This window comes from Oncorhynchus masou, chromosome 22 (genome assembly GCF_036934945.1).
Source record: "Oncorhynchus masou masou isolate Uvic2021 chromosome 22, UVic_Omas_1.1, whole genome shotgun sequence".
Taxonomy (NCBI): Eukaryota; Metazoa; Chordata; class Actinopteri; order Salmoniformes; family Salmonidae; genus Oncorhynchus; species Oncorhynchus masou.
Genome location: NC_088233.1, coordinates 3,493,816 through 3,516,491, shown reverse-complemented (window position 1 = coordinate 3,516,491; position 22,676 = coordinate 3,493,816). Strand labels below are relative to the sequence as shown.

Genomic DNA, 22,676 nt, shown 5'->3' with positions numbered 1-22,676 from the left:
GATATACTGTAGCTGTCAGAACGGTAGATATACTGTAGCTGTCAGGTGAACGGTAGATATACTGTAGCTGTCAGAACGGTAGATATACTGTAGCTGTCAGGTGAACGGTAGATATACTGTAGTTGTCAGAACGGTAGATATACTGTAGCTGTCAGGTGAACGGTAGATATACTGTAGCTGTCAGAACGGTAGATATACTGTAGCTGTCAGGTGAATGGTAGATATACTGTAGCTGTCAGGTGAATGGTAGATATACTGTAGCTGTCAGGTGAATGGTAGATATACTGTAGCTGTCAGGTGAACGGTAGATATACTGTAGCTGTCAGAACGGTAGATATACTGTAGCTGTCAGGTGAACGGTAGATATACTGTAGCTGTCAGAACGGTAGATATACTGTAGCTGCCAGGTGAACGGTAGATATACTGTAGCTGTCAGAACGGTAGATGTACTGTAGCTGTCAGAACGGTAGATATACTGTAGCTGTCAGAACGGTAGATATACTGTAGCTGTCAGGTGAACGGTAGATAGGTGAATGTGTGGAGCAGGCCGTGTTGGTTCATGTTATGGTGCGGAGCAGGCCCTGTTGGTTCAGGTGAATGTGTGGAGCAGGCCGTGTTGGTTCAGGTGAATGTGTGGAGCAGGCCGTGTTGGTTCATGTTAAGGTGTGGAGCAGGCCCTGTTGGTTCAGGTGAATGTGTGGAGCAGGCCCTGTTGGTTCATGTTATGGTGCGGAGCAGGCCCTGTTGGTTCAGGTGAATGTGTGGAGCAGGCCCTGTTGGTTCATGTTATGGTGCGGAGCAGGCCCTGTTGGTTCAGGTGAATGTGTGGAGCAGGCCGTGTTGGTTCAGGTGAATGTGTGGAGCAGGCCGTGTTGGTTCATGTTAAGGTGTGGAGCAGGCCCTGTTGGTTCAGGTGAATGTGTGGAGCAGGCCCTGTTGGTTCATGTTATGGTGCGGAGCAGGCCCTGTTGGTTCAGGTGAATGTGTGGAGCAGGCCGTGTTGGTTCAGGTGAATTTGTGGAGCAGGCCGTGTTGGTTCATGTTAAGGTGTGGAGCAGGCCCTGTTGGTTCAGGTGAATGTGTGGAGCAGGCCCTGTTGGTTTAGGTTAAGGTGTGGAGCAGGCCGTGTTGGTTCATGTTAAGGTGTGGAGCAGACCGTGTTGGTTCAGGTTAAGGTGCGGTGCAGGCCGTGTGTACTCACCTCATGTGTAGAGTGATTTGTGACATGGAGGAGTTCCTGGTTCCTTGGAGTGATACTGAATAGCTGTTGACAAAACCGAAAATCATTATACAATGCAGTCACACAATATCTACCTGGTGTCATGTATTCCACAAAGTGTCATGTATTCCACATAGTGTCATGTATTCCACATAGTGTCATGTATTTCACAAAGTGTCATGTAATCCACAAAGGGTCATGTATTCCACATGGTGTCATGTATTCCACATAGGGTCATGTATTCCACATAGTGTCATGTATTCCACAAAGTGTCATGTATTCCACAAAGTGTCATGTATTCCACAAAGGGTCATGTATTCCACATAGTGTCATGTATTCCACAAAGTGTCATGTATTCCACAAAGTGTCATGTATTCCACAAAGGGTCATGTATTCCACAAAGTGTCATGTATTCCACAAAGTGTCATGTATTCCACATAGTGTCATGTATTCCACAAAGGGTCATGTATTCCACATAGTGTCATGTAATCCACAAAGTGTCATGTATTCCACAAAGTGTCATGTATTCCACAAAGGGTCATGTATTCCACATAGTGTCATGTATTCCACATAGTGTCATGTATTCCACAAAGTGTCATGTATTCCACAAAGGGTCATGTATTCCACATAGTGTCATGTATTCCACAAAGTGTCATGTATTCCACAAAGTGTCATGTATTCCACAGTGTCATGTATTCCACATAGTGTCATGTATTCCACATAGTGTCATGTATTCCACAAAGGGTCATGTATTCCACAAAGTGTCATGTATTCCACAAAGTGTCATGTATTCCACAAAGTGTCATGTATTCCACAGTGTCATGTATTCCACATAGTGTCATGTATTCCACAAAGTGTCATGTATTCCACAAAGTGTCATGTATTCCACATAGTGTCATGTATTCCACAAAGGTTCATGTATTCCACATAGTGGCATGTATTCCACAAAGGGTCATGTATTCCACATAGTGTCATGTATTCCACAAAGTGTCATGTATTCCACAAAGTGTCATGTATTCCACAGAGTGTCATGTATTCCACATAGTGTCATGTATTCCACATAGTGTCATGTATTCCACAAAGTGTCATGTATTCCACAAAGTGTCATGTATTCCACAAAGGGTCATGTATTCCACATAGTGTCATGTATTCCACAAAGTGTCATGTATTCCACATAGTGTCATGTATTCCACAAAGGGTCATGTATTCCACAAAGTGTCATGTATTCCACAAAGGGTCATGTATTCCACATAGTGTCATGTATTCCACAAAGGGTCATGTATTCCACATAGTGTAATGTATTCCACATAGTGTCATGTATTCCACATATTGTCATGTATTTCACATAGTGTCATGTATTCCACATAGTGTCATGTATTCCACATAGTGTCATGTATTCCACAAAGTGTCATGTATTCCACATAGTGTCATGTATTCCACATAGTGTCATGGATTTCACATAGTGTCATGTATTCCACATAGGGTCATGTATTCCACAAAGTGTCATGTATTCCACATAGTGTCATGTATTCCATATAGGGTCATGTATTCCACATAGTGTCATGTATTCCACATAGTGTCATGTATTCCACAAAGGGTCATGTATTCCACAAAGGGTCATGTATTCCACAAAGTGTCATGTATTCCACATAGTGACATGTATTCCACAAAGTGTCATGTATTCCACATAGTGTCATGTATTACACAAAGTGTCATGTATTCCACAAAGTGTCATGTATTCCACAAAGTGTCATGTATTCCACATAGTGTCATGTATTCCACAAAGGGTCATGTATTCCACATAGTGTCATGTATTCCACAAAGGGTCATGTATTCCACAAAGTGTCATGTATTCCACAAAGTGTCATGTATTCCACAAAGTGTCATGTATTCCACAAAGTGGCATGTATTCCACATAGTGTCATGTATTCCACAAAGGGTCATGTATTCCACATAGTGTCATGTATTCCACATAGTGTCATGTATTCCACATAGTGTCATGTATTCCACATAGTGTCATGTATTCCACATAGGGTCATGTATTCCACATAGTGTCATGTATTCCACATAGGGTCATGTATTCCACATAGTGTCATGTATTCCACATAGTGTCATGTATTCCACAAAGTGTCATGTATTCCACATAGTGTCATGTATTCCACATAGTGCCATGTATTTCACATAGTGTCATGTATTCCACATAGGGTCATGTATTCCACAAAGTGTCATGTATTCCACATAGTGTCATGTATTCCACATAGTGTCATGTATTCCACAAAGGGTCATGTATTCCACAAAGTGTCATGTATTCCACAAAGTGTCATGTATTCCACAAAGTGGCATGTATTCCACAAAGTGTCATGTATTCCACAAAGGGTCATGTATTCCACATAGGGTCATGTATTCCACATAGGGTCATGTATTCCACATAGTGTCATGTATTCCACATAGTGTCATGTATTCCACAAAGGGTCATGTATTCCACATAGGGTCATGTATTCCACAAAGTGTCATGTATTTCACATAGTGTCATGTATTCCACATAGTGTCATGTATTCCACAAAGGGTCATGTATTCCACAAAGTGTCATGTATTCCACATAGTGTCATGTATTCCACATAGTGTCATCTATTCCACATAGGGTCATGTATTCCACATAGTGTCATGTATTCCACATAGTGTCATGTATTCCACATAGTGTCATGTATTCCACAAAGTGTCATGTATTTCACATAGTGTCATGTATTCCACATAGTGTCATGTATTCCACAAAGGGTCATGTATTCCACATAGTGTCATGTATTCCACATAGTGTCATGTATTCCACATAGTGTCATGTATTCCACAAAGTGTCATGTATTCCACATAGTGTCATGTATTCCACATAGTGTCATGTATTCCACATAGTGTCATGTATTCCACATAGTGTCATGTATTCCACATAGTGCCATGTATTCCACATAGTGCCATGTATTCCACATAGTGTCATGTATTGAATTACAGTTGAACTACACTTTACCAATACAGTCTTAAGAGAACCACACAGGCAGACCCACAGCTGTGTAGAGAACCACACAGGCAGACCTACAGCTGTGTAGAGAACCACAGAAGCAGACCCACAGCTGTGTAGAGAACCACAGAAGCAGACCCACAGCTGTGTAGAGAACCACACAGGCAGACCCACAGCTGTGTAGAGAACCACAGAAGCAGACCCACAGCTGTGTAGAGAACCACACAGGCAGACCCACAGCTGTGTAGAGAACCACACAGGCAGACCCACAGCTGTGTAGAGAACCACACAGGCAGACCCACAGCTGTGTAGAGAACCACAGAAGCAGACCCACAGCTGTGTAGAGAACCACAGAAGCAGACCCACAGCTGTGTAGAGAACCACACAGGCAGACCCACAGCTGTGTAGAGAACCACAGAAGCAGACCCACAGCTGTGTAGAGAACCACAGAAGCAGACCCACAGCTGTGTAGAGAACCACACAGGCAGACCCACAGCTGTGTAGAGAACCACACAGGCAGACCCACAGCTGTGTAGAGAACCACAGAAGCAGACCCACAGCTGTGTAGAGAACCACAGAAGCAGACCCACAGCTGTGTAGAGAACCACACAGGCAGACCCACAGCTGTGTAGAGAACCACAGAAGCAGACCCACAGCTGTGTAGAGAACCACACAGGCAGACCCACAGCTGTGTAGAGAACCACACAGGCAGACCCACAGCTGTGTAGAGAACCACACAGGCAGACCCACAGCTGTGTAGAGAACCACACAGGCAGACCCACAGCTGTGTAGAGAACCACACAGGCAGACCCACAGCTGTGTAGAGAATTACAGAAGCAGACCCACAGCTGTAGAGAACCACACAGGCAGACCCACAGCTGTGTAGAGAACCACAGAAGCAGACCCACAGCTGTGTCGAGAACCACAGAAGCAGACCCACAGCTGTGTAGAGAACCACACAGGCAGACCCACAGCTGTGTAGAGAACCACAGAAGCAGACCCACAGCTGTGTAGAGAACCACACAGGCAGACCCACCTGCAGCTGTCAGCGTGGGGACAGTTGTGTGATGAAATGTGTTGGTTTGTCTCCAGGATGTGCAGATCTATAAGGGAAGGGGACGATCTTCCACCTGTTTCCTCCTCCGTGCTGATGTGTGTGTTGTCCCTGCGTTGTCTCTGAGGCTGGGGCAGTGTCTGCTGGTCTTCAGGCCCACCCGGTCCAGGCAGCCGGTTGTTGACCCCCCCCACTCCCCCTACACCCCCCAGGACCTGTGCAGGGGCAGGTCTCTTAGCCTTGGACAGGTAGATGGGGGCGGAGGTGTGGCTGAGACGGTTCCGGTAGCGTCCGTCCTTGTCCACAGGCCTGGACTTGGCCTTCTTGTTGATGCTGCGCAGTGTAGGGACTGGACTACTCACTTCTACAAGAGAGAGGATGGAGACAGATACCATTAACGGAGACAGGTACCATTAATGGAGACAGGTACCATTAACGGAGACAGGTACCATTAACATAGACAGGTACCATTAACATAGACAGGTACCATTAACATAGACAGGTACCATTAACGGAGACAGGTACCATTAATGGAGACAGGTACCATTAACGGAGACAGGTACCATTTAATGGAGACAGGTACCATTTAATGGAGACAGGTACCATTTAATGGGGACAGGTACCATTAATGGAGACAGGTACCATTTAATGGAGACAGGTACCATTAATGGAGACAGGTACCATTTAATGGAGACAGGTACCATTAACGGAGACAGGTACCATTTAATGGAGACAGGTACCATTTAATGGAGACAGGTACCATTTAATGGGGACAGGTACCATTAACGGAGACAGGTACCATTAACGTAGACAGGTACCATTAATGGAGACAGGTACCATTTAATGGAGACAGGTACCATTAACGGAGACAGGAACCATTAACGTAGACAGGTACCATTAACGGAGACAGGTACCATTTAACGGAGACAGGTACCATTAACGGAGACAGGTACCATTTAATGGAGACAGGTACCATTTAATGGAGACAGGTACCATTTAATGGGGACAGGTACCATTAATGGAGACAGGTACCATTTAATGGAGACAGGTACCATTTAATGGAGAGAACCACAGGTACCATTTAATGGAGACATGTACCATTAATGGAGACAGGTACCATTTAATGGAGACAGGTACCATTAACGTAGACAGGTACCATTAACGTAGACAGGTACCATTAACGGAGACAGGTAGCATTTAATGGAGACAGGTACCATTTAAAGGAGACAGGTACCATTTAACGGAGACAGGTACCATTAATGGAGACAGGTACCATTAACGGAGACAGGTACCATTAATGGAGACAGGTACCATTAACGTAGACAGGTACCATTAACGGAGACAGGTACCATTAACGGAGACAGGTACCATTAATGGAGACAGGTACCATTAATGGAGACAGGTACCATTAATGGAGACAGGTACCATTAACGGAGACAGGTACCATTAATGGAGACAGGTACCATTAACGGAGACAGGTACCATTAATGCTTATAGCAACAAACACAAGTTGATATATTTGCTGTGTCACAGTAATGTCACTTAAGCATTTATGAAATGCTTACTCACTGATTATCCATAGGTTATGAATGTGTTATGAAGTGAAGATATGGTGAAGTATTTCATCTGGTATGGTAAGACAGGCGGGTCAATGTTTTCTTACCCAGTGTTGACTGGTTGTTGCTTGGCGACAGAGTAGTTGCTGATTGGTTGTTTGTGGCAGTTGTAGGTGGACAGCAAGCTGCAGGATTGGCCAGTGAAGGAGAGGGTGGGACTGTATCTACACAGAATAGATAGGTTCATAACATATGATTTATGATGATGTCCTGTAGGATCAGTTTGGTTTCTAATGACTTTATGAGAATCCTAAGACAATACTCTATACATCGTGTTTAGATCGTAAAGTCAGTTACAAATACATGGTGCCCATCTTTAGTCAGCCCAATAACTAACAATTGTAAATAACAGGTACCATTAACCTCAAAGATAGCTAGTCCTTTCTACCACTAAATACTGCCCATCTAGCAATCCGAAGAGGGATGTATATGTCTGTGTGTCTCTGACCTTGACGCGTGGAGATGGTGGATCGAGGAGCAGAGGCCATCCTAGATGATCCCTCTGCAGACCTGGACCAGAGGGGTATGAACACATACTATGAGAGGAGAAGGGAGATGGAATGGAATGGAATAGAAGGGAATAGAATAGAATAGAATGGAATGGAATAGAAGGGAATAGAATAGAAGGGAATAGAATAGAATAGAATAGAATGGAATGGAATAGAAGGGAATAGAATAGAAGGGAATAGAATATAATACAATGGAATGAAATAGAAGGGAATAGAATAGAATGGAATGGAATAGAATAGAATGGAATAGAAGGGAATGGAATACAATAGAAGGGAATGCAGTAGAAGAGAGATGGAATGGAATAGAATAGAATGGAATAGAAGGGAATGGAAGAGAATGGAAGGGAATATAATGGAATAGAAGGGAAAGGAATAGAATGGAATGGAAGGGAATATAATGGAATAGAAGGGAAAGGAAGGGAATGGAAGAGAATGGAATGGACGGGAATGGAATAGAATGGAATAGAAGGGAATGGAATAGAAGGGGATGGAATAGAATGGAATGGACGGGAATGGAATAGAATGGAATAGAATGGAATAGAAGGGAATGTAATAGAAGGGAATGGAAGAGAATGGAATGGATGGGAATGGAATAGAATGGAATAGAATAGAATGGAATAGAAGGGAATGTAATAGAATGGAATGGAAGAGAATGGAATGGACGGGAATGGAATAGAATGGAATAGAATAGAATGGAATAGAAGGGAATGGAATAGAAGGGAATGGAATAGAAGAGTGATGGAAGGGAATGGAATATAATGGAATGGAAGGGAATAGAATAGAATAGAATGGAATAGAAGGAAATGGAATAGAATGGAATAGAAGGGAAGGGAAGAGAATGTAATGGAAGGGAATGGAATAGAAGGGAATGGAAAAGAATGGAATGGAAGGGAGGGGAATGGAATATAAAGGAATGGAATAGAAGGGAATGGAATAGAATGGAATGGAATGGACGGGAATGGAATAGAAGGGAATGGAATAGAATGGAATGGACGGGAATGGAATAGAATGGAATAGAAGGGAATGGAAGGGAATGGAATAGAATGTAATAGAAGGGAATGGAATAGAAGGGAATGGAATAGAATGGAATGGAATAGAATGGAATGGAATAGAAGGGAATTCCTAGCAGATGGCATCAGATGGGGAGGGGCATAGATATTGCACGATAATCACATGTGATAGAATAGTAATGAATGCTGAAATGTCACCTTTGTACTTTGTATAGTTGATTTAATGGACTCCAGAATGATGTGCTCATGCTGGTGTTTAATGGCTGTTTTTAAGTGGTGAAACACAATACACATTTCAACTATGGGTGGACAATAAAGTGTTTCTCATTCTAAAGTAATCATAGAGAGTTTTGAATATGAGACTAGTGGATTCGGTTGTACAGTGTTGGTGCTGGTTGAAAGTGGTTTGTACCTTTCACCCTACCTGCTTTCAGAATACATTTGCCAGTAACGGTCTACTTCATGGAATGTTCCAGACTGAGCAACCAAGTCAACAGTAGAAATGAGTCATGACCTCTTGAGACACAAACTGGGAAACACCCTAATTACCAACTTAAAGTACGGAGTAGAGTAGGGAACGAGAGTAGGGAACGAGAGTAGGGAACGAGAGTAGGGAACGAGAGTAGGGAACGAGAGTAGGGAACGAGAGTAGGGAATGAGAGTAGGGAACGAGAGTAGGGAATGAGAGTAGGGAATGAGAGTAGGGAATGAGAGTAGGGAACGAGAGTAGGGAACGAGAGTAGGGAATGAAAAAATAAAAGAGAGAGAGAGAGAGAGAGAAAGGTAGAGGAAGAAAGGTGCAGGGAGAGCATACCATGGACAGAGTGGTGGACAGAGTGGTGGACAGAGTAGTGGACAGAGTGTGACCGTAGCAGTGAAGAGGAGCAGGAAGCAGGAAGCTACATAGCTACAGAGGACATCAGAGACATACAGGGAGCAGGAAGCTACATAGCTACAGAGGACATCAGAGACATACAGGGAGCAGGAAGCTACATTGCTACAGAGGACATAAGAGACATACAGGGAGCAGGAAGCTACATAGCTACATTGCTACAGAGGACATAAGAGACATACAGGAAGCAGGAAGCTACATAGCTACATTGCTACAGAGGACATAAGAGACATACAGGGAGCAGAAAGCTACATAGCTACATTGCTACAGAGGACATAAGAGACATACAGGGAGCAGAAAGCTACATAGCTACATTGCTACAGAGGACACAAGAGACATACAGGGAGCAGGAAGCTACATAGCTACATTGCTACAGAGGACATAAGAGACATACAGGGAGCAGGAAGCTACATAGCTACAGAGGACATAAGAGACATACAGGGAGCAGGAAGCTACATAGCTACATAGGACATAAGAGACATACAGGGAGCAGGAAGCTACATAGCTACATTGCTACAGAGGACATAAGAGACATACAGGGAGCAGGAAGCTACATAGCTACATTGCTACAGAGGACATAAGAGACATACAGGAAGCAGGAAGCTACATAGCTACAGAGGACATAAGAGACATACAGGGAGCAGGAAGCTACATAGCTACATAGCTACATAGGACATCAGAGACATACAGGAAGCAGGAAGCTACATAGCTACATAGCTACATAGGACATCAGAGACATACAGGAAGCAGGAAGCTACATAGCTACAGAGGACATAAGAGACATACAGGGAGCAGGAAGCTACATAGCTACAGAGGACATAAGAGACATACAGGGAGCAGGAAGCTACATAGCTACATAGCTACAGAGGACATAAGAGACATACAGGGAGCAGGACGCTACATAGCTACATAGGACATCAGAGACATACAGGGAGCAGGAAGCTACATAGCTACATAGCTACAGAGGACATAAGAGACATACAGAGAGCAGGAAGCTACATAGCTACATAGGACATAAGAGACATACAGGGAGCAGGAAGCTACATAGCTACATAGGACATAAGAGACATACAGAGAGCAGGAAGCTACATAGCTACATAGGACATAAGAGACATACAGAGAGCAGGAAGCTACATAGCTACATAGGACATAAGAGACATACAGAGAGCAGGAAGCTACATAGCTACATAGGACATAAGAGACATACAGAGAGCAGGAAGCTACATAGCTACAGAGGACATCAGAGACATACAGGGAGGACATAGCTACAGAGGACATCAGAGACATACAGGGAGCAGGAAGCTACATAGCTACAGAGGACATAAGAGACATACAGAGAGCAGGAAGCTACATAGCTACAGAGGACATAAGAGACATACAGGGAGCAGGAAGCTACATAGCTACAGAGGACATAAGAGACATACAGGGAGCAGGAAGCTACATAGCTACATAGCTACAGAGGACATAAGAGACATACAGGGAGCAGGATACATAGCTACATAGGACATCAGAGACATACAGGGAGCAGGAAGCTACATAGCTACATAGCTACAGAGGACATAAGAGACATACAGAGAGCAGGAAGCTACATAGCTACATAGGACATAAGAGACATACAGGGAGCAGGAAGCTACATAGCTACATAGGACATAAGAGACATACAGGAGCAGGAAGCTACATAGCTACATAGGACATAAGAGACATACAGAGAGCAGGAAGCTACATAGCTACACATAGGACATAAGAGACATACAGAAGCAGGAAGCTACATAGCTACATAGGACATAAGAGACATACAGGGAGCAGGAAGCTACATAGCTACATAGCTACAGAGGACATAAGAGACATACAGGGAGCAGGAAGCTACATTGCTACAGAGGACATCAGAGACATACAGGAAGCAGGAAGCTACATAGCTACATAGGACATAAGAGACATACAGAGAGCAGGAAGCTACATTGCTACAGAGGACATAGGAGTCATACAGGAAGCAGGAAGCTACATAGCTACAGAGGAAAAGGATAATAAGGAAAAGAACAGCAATATTACTCACATGACAGAAGAAAAGCAAAGGAGAGAGCAGTGAAACTGGTTTGTGTGTGAAGTGTGCATGCAGCCCAGACATGGCTGGTGACTGTGTGGTCATGTTTCAGGGCTACAGGTAATGGTTGATGTATCTGGAGAGAGGGCTACATAGATGTATCTGGATGTGGTCATGTTTCAACGGGAGGTTGATGTATCAGTGGAAGGGCTACGGGTATATGGTTGATGTATCTGGATGTGGTCATGTTTCAGGGCTACGGGTATATGGTTGATGTATCTGGATGTGGTCATGTTTCAGGGCTACGGGTATATGGTTCATGTATCTGGATGTGGTCATGCGGGTATATGGTTGATGTATCTGGATGTGGTCATGTTTCAGGGCTACAGGTATATGGTTGATGTATCTGGATGTGGTCATGTTTCAGGGCTACAGGTATATGGTTGATGTATCTGGATGTGGTCATGTTTCAGGGAAAAGGATATATGGTTGATGTATCTGGATGTGGTCATGTTTCAGGGCTACGGGTATATGGTTGATGTATCTGGATGTGGTCATGTTTCAGGGCTACGGGTATATGGTTGATGTATCTGGATGTGGTCATGTTTCAGGGCTACAGGTATATGGTTGATGTATCTGGATGTGGTCATGTTTGGCTACTGGTATATGGTTGATGTATCTGGATGTGGTCATGTTTCAGGGCTACGGGTATATGGTTGATGTATCTGGATGTGGTCATGTTTCAGGGCTGAGGTATATGGTTGATGTATCTGGATGTGGTCATGTTTCAGGGCTACGGGTATATGGTTGATGTATCTGGATGTGGTCATGTTTCAGGGCTACAGGTATATGGTTGATGTATCTGGATGTGGTCATGTTTCAGGGCTACAGGTATATGGTTGATGTATCTGGATGTGGTCATGTTTCAGGGCTATCTGGAGGTATATGGTTGATGTATCTGGATGTGGTCATGTTTCAGGGCTACAGGTATATGGTTGATGTATCTGGATGTGGTCATGTTTCAGGGCTACAGGTATATGGTTGATGTATCTGGATGTGGTCATGTTTCAGGGCTACGGGTATATGGTTGATGTATCTGGATGTGGTCATGTTTCAGGGCTACAGGTATATGGTTGATGTATCTGGATGTGGTCATGTTTCAGGGCTACAGGTATATGGTTGATGTATCTGGATGTGGTCATGTTTCAGGGCTACAGGTATGGTCATGTTTCAGGGCTACTGGTTGATGTATCTGGATGTGGTCATGTTTCAGGGCTACAGGTATATGGTTGATGTATCTGGATGTGTTTCAGGGCTACAGGTATATGGTTGATGTATCTGGATGTGGTCATGTTTCAGGGCTACAGGTATATGGTTGATGTATCTGGATGTGGTCATTTTTCAGGGCTACAGGTATATGGTTGATGTATCTGGATGTGGTCATGTTTATCAGGTATATGGTTGATGTATCTGGATGTGGTCATGTTTCAGGGCTACAGGTATATGGTTGATGTATCTGGATGTGGTCATGTTTCAGGGCTACGGGTATATGGTTGATGTATCTGGATGTGGTCATGTTTCAGGGCTACAGGTATATGGTTGATGTATCTGGATGTGGTCATACGTACACATCTTTCTCAATGACGTCCCCTCTGTGGTGCAGTGTTAACACATAGAGTACAGACATGGAGATGACACTGAAGGTCATGACGACGACCAGAGCCAGAATGGTTCCCTGCATGAACCTGTGACTGATACAGCCCTGCTCTGGAGTCGCACTCTGTAATGACATCGAAACACAGGTTTGACATTTTAAATGCTGGTTTTCCAGGTGGAGGGAGAGAGGAGGGCTTCTATACTGGTGTTCATGTGTAGGGAAACATCTACCTTATTCCCAGGTTTCACTGTCTTCCTGAACTTCATTGGGGGACCACTTCCTGTCCTGCTGAACTGGCTCCCTGATTGGCTGGAGACAGAGAAAAAAATCACCCACCAAATACATTTGGTATGTCAAATAATTTAAAATACTGGACCAGAGCTTGATTACCAATGGAATTGTATTAAGAGGTGGATGAATAATCAAGTGCTCCTCTTGGAGAATGTATTTAACATGTAAAGGCGTGTCCTACCTGGTGGATGAATGTATTTAACATGTAAAGGCGTGTCCTACCTGGTGGATGAATGTATTTAACATGTAAAGGCGTGTCCTACCTGGTGGATGAATGTATTTAACATGTAAAGGCGTGTCCTACCTGGTGGTGCCTCCGCTGACGGTACTCTTCATGCTGTCCAGACGGCGGAGTTTGGCCAGCTTCCTGCTCCAGCGCTCCAGCTCATCTATACGAGTCTCCAGGTTGTCAGTCAGTTTACACAGCTCCTTCACTGCACCGACGTTCTCCATGAAGATACGGTCCTAGAGAGAGAGAGACGGGGGGGTGAGGGGAGGGGGAGCGAGTGAGGGAGGGAAAGAGAGGGAGAAGGAGGCGGGAGAGAGGGGTGGAGGGCAAAGAGAGGGAGGGAATGGGGGAGAGAGAGGGAGGGGGAGGGAGGAAGAGAGGAAGAGAGGGGGAGACAGGGAGATGGGGAGAGAAAGACGCAGGGAGAGGGGGAGGGAGAGAGGGAGGCACAGAAGTCAATGTCTGTTGCAAATTCCGGAAACTTTTCCAGAGTTCTCGGCTCCTTAGACATTTCAGATGGAGGATTTCCAGTTTCTAAGGAGGGAGAAAACAGCATTCCTGGTTGCTGTGTCTCTGTGTGTGTGTCTCTCTCTCTGTGTGTGTGTGTGTGTGTGTGTGCTACCTTGTTGACCACCAGAAGTTTAGGGATGGTCTCTCCATTGGAACAGATGATGTCTCCTCCCTCCTTCACGGCTTCAGGCAGAATCTGCTGCACGTCCTGAGCAATCACTCCTGGATAACACAACACCTTACTGTAAACTCCTATCACTCCTGGATAACACAACACCTTACTGTAAACTCCTATCACTCCTGGATAACACAACACCTTACTGTAAACTCCTATCACTCCTGGATAACACAACACCTTACTGTAAACTCCTATCACTCCTGGATAACACAACACCTTACTGTAAACTCCTATCACTCCTGGATAACACAACACCTTACTGTAAACTCCTATCACTCCTGGATAACACAACACCTTACTGTAAACTCCTATCACTCCTGGATAACACAACACCTTACTGTAAACTCCTATCACTCCTGGATAACACAACACCTTACTGTAAACTCCTATCACTCCTGGATAACACAACACCTTACTGTAAACTCCTATCACTCCTGGATAAAACAACACCTTACTGTGTAAACTCCTATCACTCCTGGATAACACAACACCTTACTGTAAACTCCTATCACTCCTGGATAACACAACACCTTACTGTAAACTCCTATCACTCCTGGATAAAACAACACCTAAACTCCTAATGGATAAACATCACCTTATGTAAACTCCTATCACTCCTGGATAACACAATAACTTACTGTAAACTCCTATCACTCCTGGATAACACAACACCTTACTGTAAACTATAGAGGTTGTGTATTGATTGTAGTGGTTGTGTATTGATTGTCTATTGGTTGTGTATTGATTGCTATTGGTTGTGTATTGATTGCTATTGGTTTTGTATTGATTGTCTATTGGTTGTGTATTGATTGCTATTGGTTGTGTATTGATTGCTATTGGTTGTGTATTGATTGTTATTGGTTATCTATTGATTGTTATTGGTTGTCTATTTTATTTAACCTTTATTTAACTAGGCAAGTCAGTTAGAACAAATTCTTATTTTCAATGACGGCCTGGGAACAGTGGGTTAACTGCCTGTTCAGGGACAGAACGACAGATTTGTACCTTGTCAGCTCGTGGGTTTGAACTTGCAACCTTCCGGTTACTAGTCCAACACTCTAACCACTAGGCTACCCTGTCGCCTATTGATTGCTATTGGTTGTCTGTTGGTTGTGTATTGATTGCTATTGGTTGTCTGTTGGTTGTGTATTGATTGTCTGTTGGTTGTGTATTGATTGCTATTGGTTGTCTGTTGGTTGTGTATTGATTTGTCTGTTGGTTGTGTATTGATTGCTATTGGTTGTCTGTTGGTTGTGTATTGATTGTCTGTTGGTTGTGTATTGATTGCTATTGGTTGTCTGTTGATTGCTGTTGGTTGTCTATCATGTAAACCTAAAACAAAGTGTTGTATTGATTACCAGTCTCTGGGCTGGTGTCTATGCCCATGCTGCAAGCAAACTCAGGCTTGTACTGATAATGAACCAGCCTCATCTGACTGATCCGCTTCAGGTTGTCTGTAGTGTTTACCTATTTACACACACACACACACACACACACACACACACACACACACACACACACACACACACACACACACACACACACACACACACACACACACACACACACACACACACACACACACAGAGAGAGAGAGAGAGAGAGGATGACAATGTATGGATGTTACTGTGGAGCTACATACAGAACATACAGAACATATAGAATATACAGAACCTATAGAACATACAGAACATATAGAACATGCAGAACATATAGAACATACAGAACATACAGAACATATAGAACATACAGAACATGTAGAACATACAGAACATACAGAACATATAGAACATACAGAACATACAAAACATACACAACGTACAGAACGTATAGAACGTACAGTACATACAGAACATACAGAACATATAGAACATATAGAACATACAAAACGTATAGAACGTACAGAACATACAGAACATACAAACATATAGAACATACAGAACATACAGAACATAGAAACATACAGACAATATAGAACATACAGAATTTATAGAACGTACAGAACATACAGAACATACAAAACATACAGAACGTACAGAATATACAGAACATACAGAACATACAGAACATACATAACATATAAACATACAGAACATACAGAACATCCAGAACATATAGAACATATAGAACATACAGAACATATAGAACATACAGAACATATAGAACTTATAGAACATACAGAACATATAGAACATACAGAACGTATAGAACGTATAGAACGTACAGAACATACAGAACATACAGAACATATAGAACATATAGAACATAGAGAACATACAGAACATATAGAACATACAGAACATACAAACATATAGAACATACAGAACATCCAGAACATATAGAACATATAGAACATATAGAACATATAGAACATACAGAACTTCCAGAACATATAGAACATATAGAACATACAGAACATACAGAACGTATAGAACGTACAAAACATACAGAACATACAGAACATATAGAACATACAGAACATATAGAACATACAGAACATATAGAACATATAGAACATACAGAACATACAGAACGTATAGAACGTACAGAACATACAGAACATACAGAACATATAGAACATACAGAACATACAAACATATAGAATATACAGAACATACAGAACATACAGAAAATATCGCTTTAGATCGATGGCTGTATGGTTTCAGGACAATGAACAGAAGACAGAATATAACATGTTGTGATTTATTGTAATACTCTACAGCCCAAATAAAATTCTCTCAGGTAATATTTGGATCGCGATCGAGCATGCATTTTCATAACTTCACAAACACATGCAGAACACACACCACATACATCCCCCTCACCTCGTGGACGTTCTCTTTAGCCCGTATATCGGACGGGTGCACCAGTGACCCCATGACCTTCAGGTTACCGTGGATGACCATGGCCTCGTCTGGCCGGTCGGTGTTGATCCCGACCCGGCCGTGGTGGTACACTGAGTCAGGTAGCTGGCCGCGCTGCCACAGCACCTCACTGTCACTCTCAAACTGACCCGGGTTGGACGCCTGGAAAGGCAGAGAGGGAAAGGGACAGGCAACACAGAGATATTTAGAGTTGAGGGGAGATGTGAAAGATGAGTTACATATGTAACTACAGGTCCTGGATTCCTCTTTCGCTTGCAGTGCTGGTACTACACCGAGTAGCTTCCTCAACAAGCTGATCTGCGTTTGCAGTGCTAGTACTACACCGAGTAGCTTCCTCAACAAGCTGATCTGCGTTTGCAGTGCTAGTACTACACCGAGTAGCTTCCTTAACAAGCTGATCTGCGTTTGCAGTGCTAGTACTACACCGAGTAGCTTCCTCAACAAGCTGATCTGCGTTTGCAGTGCTAGTACTACACCGAGTAGCTTCCTTAACAAGCTGATCTGCATTTGCACAAGCTGATCTGCGAGTAGCTTCCTTAACAAGCTGATCTGCGTTTGCAGTGCTGGTACTACACCGAGTAGCTTCCTTAACAAGCTGATATGCATGGAATTTGTAAGAGCCTCAACATAGATCTAAAAACCGTGATTTATTATTATATTTACTGAATAAAGAATGTAGACCACAACAGATGTAGACAGATGGGTATCAGGGTTGGGTCTCTTTACATTTCAATTCAGTAAGGAAACTACAATTCTCATTTTGGAATCATGAGCACAATTTCAGTTTCTTTCCTGCTAGGTAAATACTGAGGTAAGTCAGAAGAGGACAGACACGGTCAGACTGACAGAGGTTATTGAGGTAGATCAGAAGAGGACGGTCAGACAGACACGACCAGACTGACAGAGGTTATTGAGATAGATCAGAAGAGGACGGTCAGACTGACAGAGGTTATTGAGGTAGATCAGAAGAGGACGGTCAGACAGACACGACCAGACTGACAGAGGTTATTGAGATAGATCAGAAGAGGACGGTCAGACTGACAGAGGTTATTGAGGTAGATCAGAAGAGGACGGTCAGACAGACACGACCAGACTGACAGAGGTTATTGAGACAGATCAGAAGAGGAAAGTCAGATTGACAGAGGTTATTGAGGTAGATCAGAGGAGGACGGCCAGACTGACAGAGGTTATTGAGATAGATCAGAAGAGGACGGTCAGACAGACACGGCCAGACTGATAGAGGTTATTGAGATAGATCAGAAGAGGACGGTCAGACAGACAGACATGGCCAGACTGACAGAGGTTATTGAGACAGATCAGAAGAGGACGGTCAGACACAGAGGTTATTGAGACATGGCCAGACTGACAGAGGTTATTGAGATAGATCAGAAGAGGACGGTCAGACAGACATGGCCAGACTGACAGAGGTTATTGAGATAGATCAGAAGAGGACGGTCAGACAGACACGGCCAGACTGACAGAGGTTATTGAGACAGATCAGAAGAGGACGGTCAGACAGACATGGCCAGACTGACAGAGGTTATTGAGATAGATCAGAAGAGGACGGTCAGACAGACACGGCCAGACTGACAGAGGTTATTGAGATAGATCAGAAGAGGACGGTCAGACAGATGGCCAGACACGGCCAGACTGACAGAGGTTATTGAGACAGATCAGAAGAGGACGGTCAGACAGACACAGAGGTTATTGAGACAGATCAGACTGATAGAGGTTATTGAGACAGATCAGAGGTTATTGAGATAGATCGGTCAGACAGACACGGCCAGACTGACAGAGGTTATTGAGACAGATCAGAAGAGGACGGTCAGACAGACACGGCCAGACTGACAGAGGTTATTGAGACAGATCAGAAGAGGACGGTCAGACAGACACGGCCAGACTGATAGAGGTTATTGAGATAGATCAGAAGAGGACGGTCAGACAGACACGGCCAGACTGACAGAGGTTACCCTGACGATGATCCTCTCGGACACCTGCGCGGCCACCGTGAAGCTCTGACTGTGGGTCTGGGTCTGGGCCTGGGCCTGCAACGCTACCACCAACATGAAGTACCTATGAAGCAAAACAATTCAAAACAATTAATCACACATTTGTGTCTTTGTATTTCCATGAAATGTATTTGACTGCCAAAAAGTAAAGTAAACACACTTTAAAGAAGGCAATTTGGGATTCAAACAACATTGGAAAGTTCAAAGAGAGGATTGTTCGATCACATGATTCTATTTTTATTGTTTTATCTTTATTTATCAACTAGACACGTCAGTTAAGAACAAATTCATATTTGCCTTGTTCAGGGGCAGAAAGACAGATTTGTACCTTGTCAGCTCGGGGATTCAATCTTGTAACCTTTCAGTTATTAGCCCAACGCTCTAACCACTAGGCGACCTGCCCCTTTAGCTGTGACTATATTGACGATAGAGCACTGGTATTGCTGTATCCTATAGTACCTCTGATCAGGGTTGGGTTTGCCTTTCTTCCTCATGTTATTGGCTGTGGTCTCACTGAAGTGTAGTCGTCCCACTGTTACCTTGGTAACCTGCTCCGGGGGCAGTGTCACTCTGAAAACACACACATGACACTTTAAACATTTTGTATACAGTATTTACCTTTTCCTCTGGTCTTAACCCCTTAGATACAGTATTTACCTTTTCCTCTGGTCTTAACCGTTTATATACAGTATTTACCTTTTCCTCTGGTCTTAACCCCTTAGATACAGTATTTACCTTTTCCTCTGGTCTTAACCCCTTAGATACAGTATTTACCTTTTCCTCTGGTCTTAACTCCTTAGATACAGTATTTACCTTTTCCTCTGGTCTTAACTCCTTAGATACAGTATTTACCTTTTCCTCTGGTCTTAACTCCTTAGATACAGTATTTACCTTTTCCTCTGGTCTTAACTCCTTAGATACAGTATTTACCTTTTCCTCTGGTCTTAACTCCTTAGATACAGTATTTACCTTTTCCTCTGGTCTTAACCCCTTAGATACAGTATTTACCTTTTCCTCTGGTCTTAACCCCTTAGATACAGTATTTACTGGTTTGAAGGATCTCTCTATTCACAGTACTGGTTTGAAGGGTATTTACCTTTTCTCTGGTCTACTCACAGTACTGGTTTGAAGGGTTTTCCTCTGGTCTTCACAGTACTGGTTTGACCTTTTCCTCTGGTCTACTCACATTACTGGTTTGAAGGGTCTCACTTCACAGTACTGGTTTGAACTCTCTACTCACAGTACTGGTTTGAAGGGTCTCTACTCACAGTACTGGTTTGAAGGGTCTCACTACTCACAGTACTGGTTTGAAGGGTTTCTACTCACAGTACTGATTTGAAGGGTCTCTACTCACAGTACTGGTTTGAAGGGTCTCTACTCACAGTACTGGTTTGAAGGGTCTCACTACTCACAGTACTGGTTTGAAGGGTCTCTACTCACAGTACTGGTTTGAAGGGTCTCACTACTCACAGTACTGGTTTGAAGGGTCTCTACTCACAGTACTGGTTTGAAGGGTCTCTACTCACAGTACTGGTTTGAAGGGTCTCTTGCTGCGGTCTGACTGGGACTGCTCCACGTTGATGGACTGGTTCATGGCTTCCAGCTGGGAGACAACACATGAGAAGGTTCGGTCAGTTCATGAAAGAAATTAGCATTACATTAAATCAAACACTGGCCCCTTCCTCCTGTAGCTCTGAAGGGTTTGGAAAAGGTGGCCAAAACTCCCACTTGCTAATCCGAAGGCAAGTTGAACCAATTACCATTTTGTCTAAAACTTATCCAATTATCTTACACCTACAGGAAGGACGTCAGCTAGAAGGTAAAGGCTAGGGGATGATCAGGCATTCACAAATTGGATCACCTCTCCTCCCTCACCTTAACCCCATTGAGTTTGAGGTAGAAGCAGTCGATAGGCTGGAGGCCATCGCTGGTCTTGATGTACTTGGGATCTCCCAGCATGCCGCAGTACACGGTGACCTGGAAGTGATTTTTCTTCTGACATACGAAGGCGTCGTCCGCCAGGGAGAAGTTAAAACCTTTATCAGCGTCGACGCGATAGGTGGGCATTGGGCTAGAGAGGGGGGGAGAGATGGCTCTGTCAATATTTTCATAGAAGTTCATCGTACTGTACGTTCTCTACCATTGTACTTGCACTCCTTGAGCTAAATATGGAGGTTTGGATGAAAAGAGAGGTCTGTGTAAAAGGGATTGGTTCACATCTGCCTGGCTACCCAAACTCCTTTGTCACGTTCTGACCTTTATTTCCTTTGTTTTGTCAATATTTAGTATGGTCAGGGCGTGAGTTGGGGTGGGCAGTCTATGTTTGTTTTTCTATGATTTGGGTATTTCTATGTTTCGGCCGAGTATGGTTCTCAATCAGAGGCAGGTGTCATTAGTTGTCTCTGATTGAGAATCATACTTAGGTAGCCTGGGTTTGACTGTGTGTTTGTGGGTGATTGTTCCTGTCTCTGTGTTTGCACCAGATAGGGCTGTTTTGGTTAGTCTATTCATGTATAGTTTTTCTTTATTAAAGAACCATGAATAGAAACCACTCTGCATTTTGGTCCGCCTCTCCTTCGACTCAAGAAAACCGTTACATCCTTGCTCCGGCCAACAGACGTTAGATTCTTCTACTCATTGAGTCTGAATCTGAGCACCTCCCTGATGATTTCTAGAATGCAAACAAATTCTAACCATTCTGATTGGTTCAATAAAGCGATGGGTTGAGCAAGAGCCAGAACACACGTGGGTAAAGTGGTGTTTTGAAAATGTGTCATTGGCTTTGATACTCCTGATTGGTTAGAGGCAAGGTAACCTGCCAACTGTCCAGTATCCTGCCCTCTGCCCAGTACCCTGCCCTCCGCCCAGTACCCTGCCCTCTGTCCAGTACCCTGCCCTCCGCCCAGTACCCTGCCCTCTGTCCAGTACCCTGCCCTCTGCCCAGTACCCTGCCCTCTGTCCAGTACCCTGCCCTCTGCCCAGTACCCTGCCCTCTGCCCAGTACCCTGCCCTCTGCCCAGTACCCTGCCCTCCGCCCAGTACCCTGCCCTCCGCCCAGTACCCTGCCTCTGCCCAGTACCCTGCCCTCTGTCCAGTACCCTGCCCTCCGTCCAGTATCCTGCCCTCTGCCCAGTACCCTGCCCTCTGCCCAGTACCCTGACCATAGCCCAGTATTTACCTTTGCCCTCCGCCCAGTACCCTGCCCTCTGCCCAGTACCCTGCCCTCCGCCCAGTACCCTGCCCTCTGCCCAGTACCCTGACCTCTGCCCAGTACCCTGCCCTCCGCCCAGTATCCTGCCCTCTGCCCAGTACCCTGACCTCTGCCCAGTACCCTGCCCTCCGCCCAGTATCCTGCCCTCTGCCCAGTACCCTGACCTCTGCCCAGTACCCTGACCTCTGCCCAGTACCCTGCCCTCCGCCCAGTATCCTGCCCTCTGCCCAGTACCCTGACCTCTGCCCAGTACCCTGACCTCTGCCCAGTACCCTGCCCTCTGCCCTCTGCCTAGTACCCTGCCCTCTGCCCAGTACCCTGCCCTCCGCCCAGTATCCTGACCATAGCCCAGTAC

The 22,676-nt window shown here is 44.2% G+C and overlaps 1 protein-coding gene across 3 annotated transcripts in view; it reads right to left on the bottom strand.

The window, feature by feature from the left end:
- myrf (myelin regulatory factor) overlaps nt 1–22,676 on the bottom strand; it is an 86,499-nt gene that overhangs the window by 9,026 nt on the left and 54,797 nt on the right. For 2 of the 3 annotated variants that reach the window (XM_064929093.1, XM_064929096.1), the window contains exons 8-21: nt 20,986–21,181; nt 20,637–20,713; nt 19,570–19,680; nt 19,063–19,174; nt 17,042–17,242; nt 15,575–15,683; nt 14,151–14,260; nt 13,604–13,764; nt 13,239–13,317; nt 12,980–13,131; nt 7,348–7,409; nt 6,947–7,063; nt 5,266–5,647; nt 1,202–1,264 (exon numbers count right to left, since the gene is read on the bottom strand). In XM_064929093.1, the coding sequence (XP_064785165.1) occupies nt 1,202–1,264; nt 5,266–5,647; nt 6,947–7,063; nt 7,348–7,409; nt 12,980–13,131; nt 13,239–13,317; nt 13,604–13,764; nt 14,151–14,260; nt 15,575–15,683; nt 17,042–17,242; nt 19,063–19,174; nt 19,570–19,680; nt 20,637–20,713; nt 20,986–21,181 (1,932 nt within the window). The remainder of the gene's footprint in view (nt 1–1,201; nt 1,265–5,265; nt 5,648–6,946; nt 7,064–7,347; nt 7,410–12,979; nt 13,132–13,238; nt 13,318–13,603; nt 13,765–14,150; nt 14,261–15,574; nt 15,684–17,041; nt 17,243–19,062; nt 19,175–19,569; nt 19,681–20,636; nt 20,714–20,985; nt 21,182–22,676) is intronic. The other variant, XM_064929094.1, reaches the window with a different exon arrangement.